Here is a 2,832-nt window from a genome sequence, read left to right on the forward strand (position 1 = left end):
ATGCTGGAAAACATCTAGTATGTATTGTATGAAATGTATGAAAAATTGGCTTACAATTTGCAGTTAGTTGTAGCTAAACTAAGATCCAGTAATATCTGTTCAGTTGAATTTCTATCTCGTAGAAATTTATACTTTCCTATGACATTTTTGAGTTATTAATTGGATTTTTTAATTGCATTGTTATATGATATTTTTAAATTGTTAGAAGAGCTCGTATAGAATCGTATTTTGCATGTTTGTTCTTATTATATAAAAATTAGACCTTCTTTTTGGCTGAACTTTACAGTTCCTCTTTCTTCCTCTTCTTTCCTTCTGGAGAGAAAAGGAAGAAAGATAAACTAATATAATACAAAAGTTCAGCCGAAAACAAGCTTATAATACTATTACTTATAATAACAGAGAGAAACCTGAGAGAAAGAAGACATGATAGCCCAAACTTATAACCGCAAAATGCTGCTGCGCACTAACAAATTAGATATAAACTACATAGCAACATCCACTTCTCTTATGGTACATCGTCCCCTTTTCAAAATGGATAATGTACCGTAAGAGAAGTGGACGTTGCTATGTAGTTTGTATCTACTTTGTCAGAGAGCAGTAGTGCACATTTTGCAGTTACAGGTTTTAGGCCATCATGTCCTGTCTCAAATTTCTCTCTGCTGCTTTCTGCTATCAAGAAGTTTTTGAATTTAGGGTCAGTGATAGGAATGATGGGATTTTCTACTAAGATTACCAAGATTATTTAAAACTAGCTTGTTGATCTTCTGCAGAATTATAAACAAGAAGTTATTATATATTGTACAAACACTGTATATACTTAAAGTGCTGTAAAGTAAAGGTGCTGTAAAAATTAATGAAAAAAATGAATTTAAAGAGATAGAAGATAATCTAACCTACAATCTTTGTATATAACAGTACATAATCTCAAACAAACATGAATATGCGAATTCTTAGCAGAATATTAATAGATTTTGCGATTGGCAGAAGAAAACTGCATATGACTTCGAGTTTGCCATGTTTTTACGAACCTGATCGAAAGTCAGGTTATAAAAGAGTGTATGACAGATTACCGCCAGAACAAAATTTGAGTATTTTTGGTAAAATACGGGAAGGATATCGACAATTCAAAGAAGAATTTGGTATTTTAATGGAAGAAGTGAAAGAGAAATTAAGAATGGATCCTATTTTTACGTACAGGCAAAACGAAGTTGACGTTGTATGGAGATTTAAGGGCGATCCAAAGTCATTGAATCAATGGATCATTACATGTGATAGTGATTACAATGAAGGTTTTTCAACAGTCAAGTAGGTTTAAATTTTATGTATCTAATATTATATTTTTATATCACAAAAATGTAAAAATTGTTTTTAGAATTTTTGATACAACTCTGGAACATTTTTCAGAGATACTGACAAAGTATCTATATTTTTTTCTTAGAATTGTTCATATATGGGTTCTGAAACTTCTTATTTTATAATTTCTGAAAAAATACCTTAAATTTTTTCATAAGATTTTAGACAAGAAATTAGAGAGTGAGGAATCTTAGAAATCTTAGAATGTTTCAGAATTCTAGGAAAGATGTAGACTTTCTAGACACTTCTGAAAAATATTCCAATTTGCATAAAACATCCGAGAAATATTTTAAAAGATTATGCAATTAGATAATCAGAAATTCTGAAAAATTCTGAAATTTACATTCTGATTAATCATATGAAATTGTTCACCAGGACATTTTCAAATATTACATATCTATATATTGTCTTTACTATTTTTTTCTAGATTAGAGATGTCTTCCATTGGTACTGGTGTATTTTCTGGCATGATAAGCACTCGTTTACCCAAGGATGGCAGGATAAAGTATGCTGGTTATTGCAACATGACCAGTATACCTAAACAAAAGTCTTTCAAGCGAGATGCTTACCTCGATTGGTCACATTATACTCATCTCGTCCTTCGTATCAGAGGAGATGGCAGATGCTATGTACTGAATCTCTCTACTAGAGGCATATTTGATTTGACATGGAACGATATGTATCATTATGTTCTCTATACCAGAGGCGGACCATATTGGCAATATGTCAGAGTACCGTTCTCCAAGTTTGTATTTTCGAGTAAAGGCAGAGTTCAAGATAACCAGGTGCCAATCATACAACACGAGATTACGAATTTCGGTATATCGTTAGCGGATGATATTTCCGGCCACTTCAGATTAGAGATCGATTATATTGGAGTGGAGTACGATAATTTCCATAAAGAAGAGTTTGCTTATGAAAAGTACGATGTTAGAGGAATCAGATTTTAGTATGTACATGTAAAATATAATAAAAATTCAAAGAATGTAATTTTGCTATATGTACAAAGATAGCGGAAGGAGGAATATACATTGTATAGTATGAATAATAAATTTGTATTTAATTTAATTTATCTAGCAAATCTAAATGAAGAACGAGCTTGTTTGCTATTATATTTATTTATTTGTGAGAAAAAATCGTAAATATACCCCCTGTATAGTATTAAGATTTTAAACAGTGACTTTTCCATGGTTTTTCTTGATCTCTCAGGTATCTATCTTTAAAATTTTTTAAATATAAATTATAGTGATGTATAGTAGAGTAAATGTTAGATATTTTATTTATGACATTCTTTGTCTTCGCAAGTAAATTGATCGAAAGAAAAGTGTTTCTTTTTTTATTGAGTTTGTCATTCATAAAATTTAATTACTATTTTAAATGATATTTCGCAATTTATAATTCAGATTCTAGAATATAGAATTTTATTTATATTATTTTACATGTCAATATTTATACATACACACACATATATATATATAT

At 29.9% G+C, this 2,832-nt stretch overlaps 1 protein-coding gene across 1 annotated transcript; it reads left to right on the forward strand.

Annotated features, from left to right (window-relative positions):
- The first annotated feature begins 700 nt into the window (after positions 1–700).
- On the forward strand, positions 701–2,421 carry LOC108687255 (complex I intermediate-associated protein 30, mitochondrial). Its single transcript, XM_018192934.1, has 2 exons — positions 701–1,305; positions 1,781–2,421. The coding sequence occupies exons 1-2, from the start codon at positions 935–937 to the stop codon at positions 2,301–2,303; spliced, it is 894 nt and encodes a 297-aa protein (XP_018048423.1). The 5' UTR covers positions 701–934; the 3' UTR covers positions 2,304–2,421.
- The last annotated feature ends 411 nt before the right edge of the window (positions 2,422–2,832 follow it).

This window comes from Atta colombica, unplaced genomic scaffold (genome assembly GCF_001594045.1).
Source record: "Atta colombica isolate Treedump-2 unplaced genomic scaffold, Acol1.0 scaffold203, whole genome shotgun sequence".
Classification (NCBI taxonomy): Eukaryota; Metazoa; Arthropoda; class Insecta; order Hymenoptera; family Formicidae; genus Atta; species Atta colombica.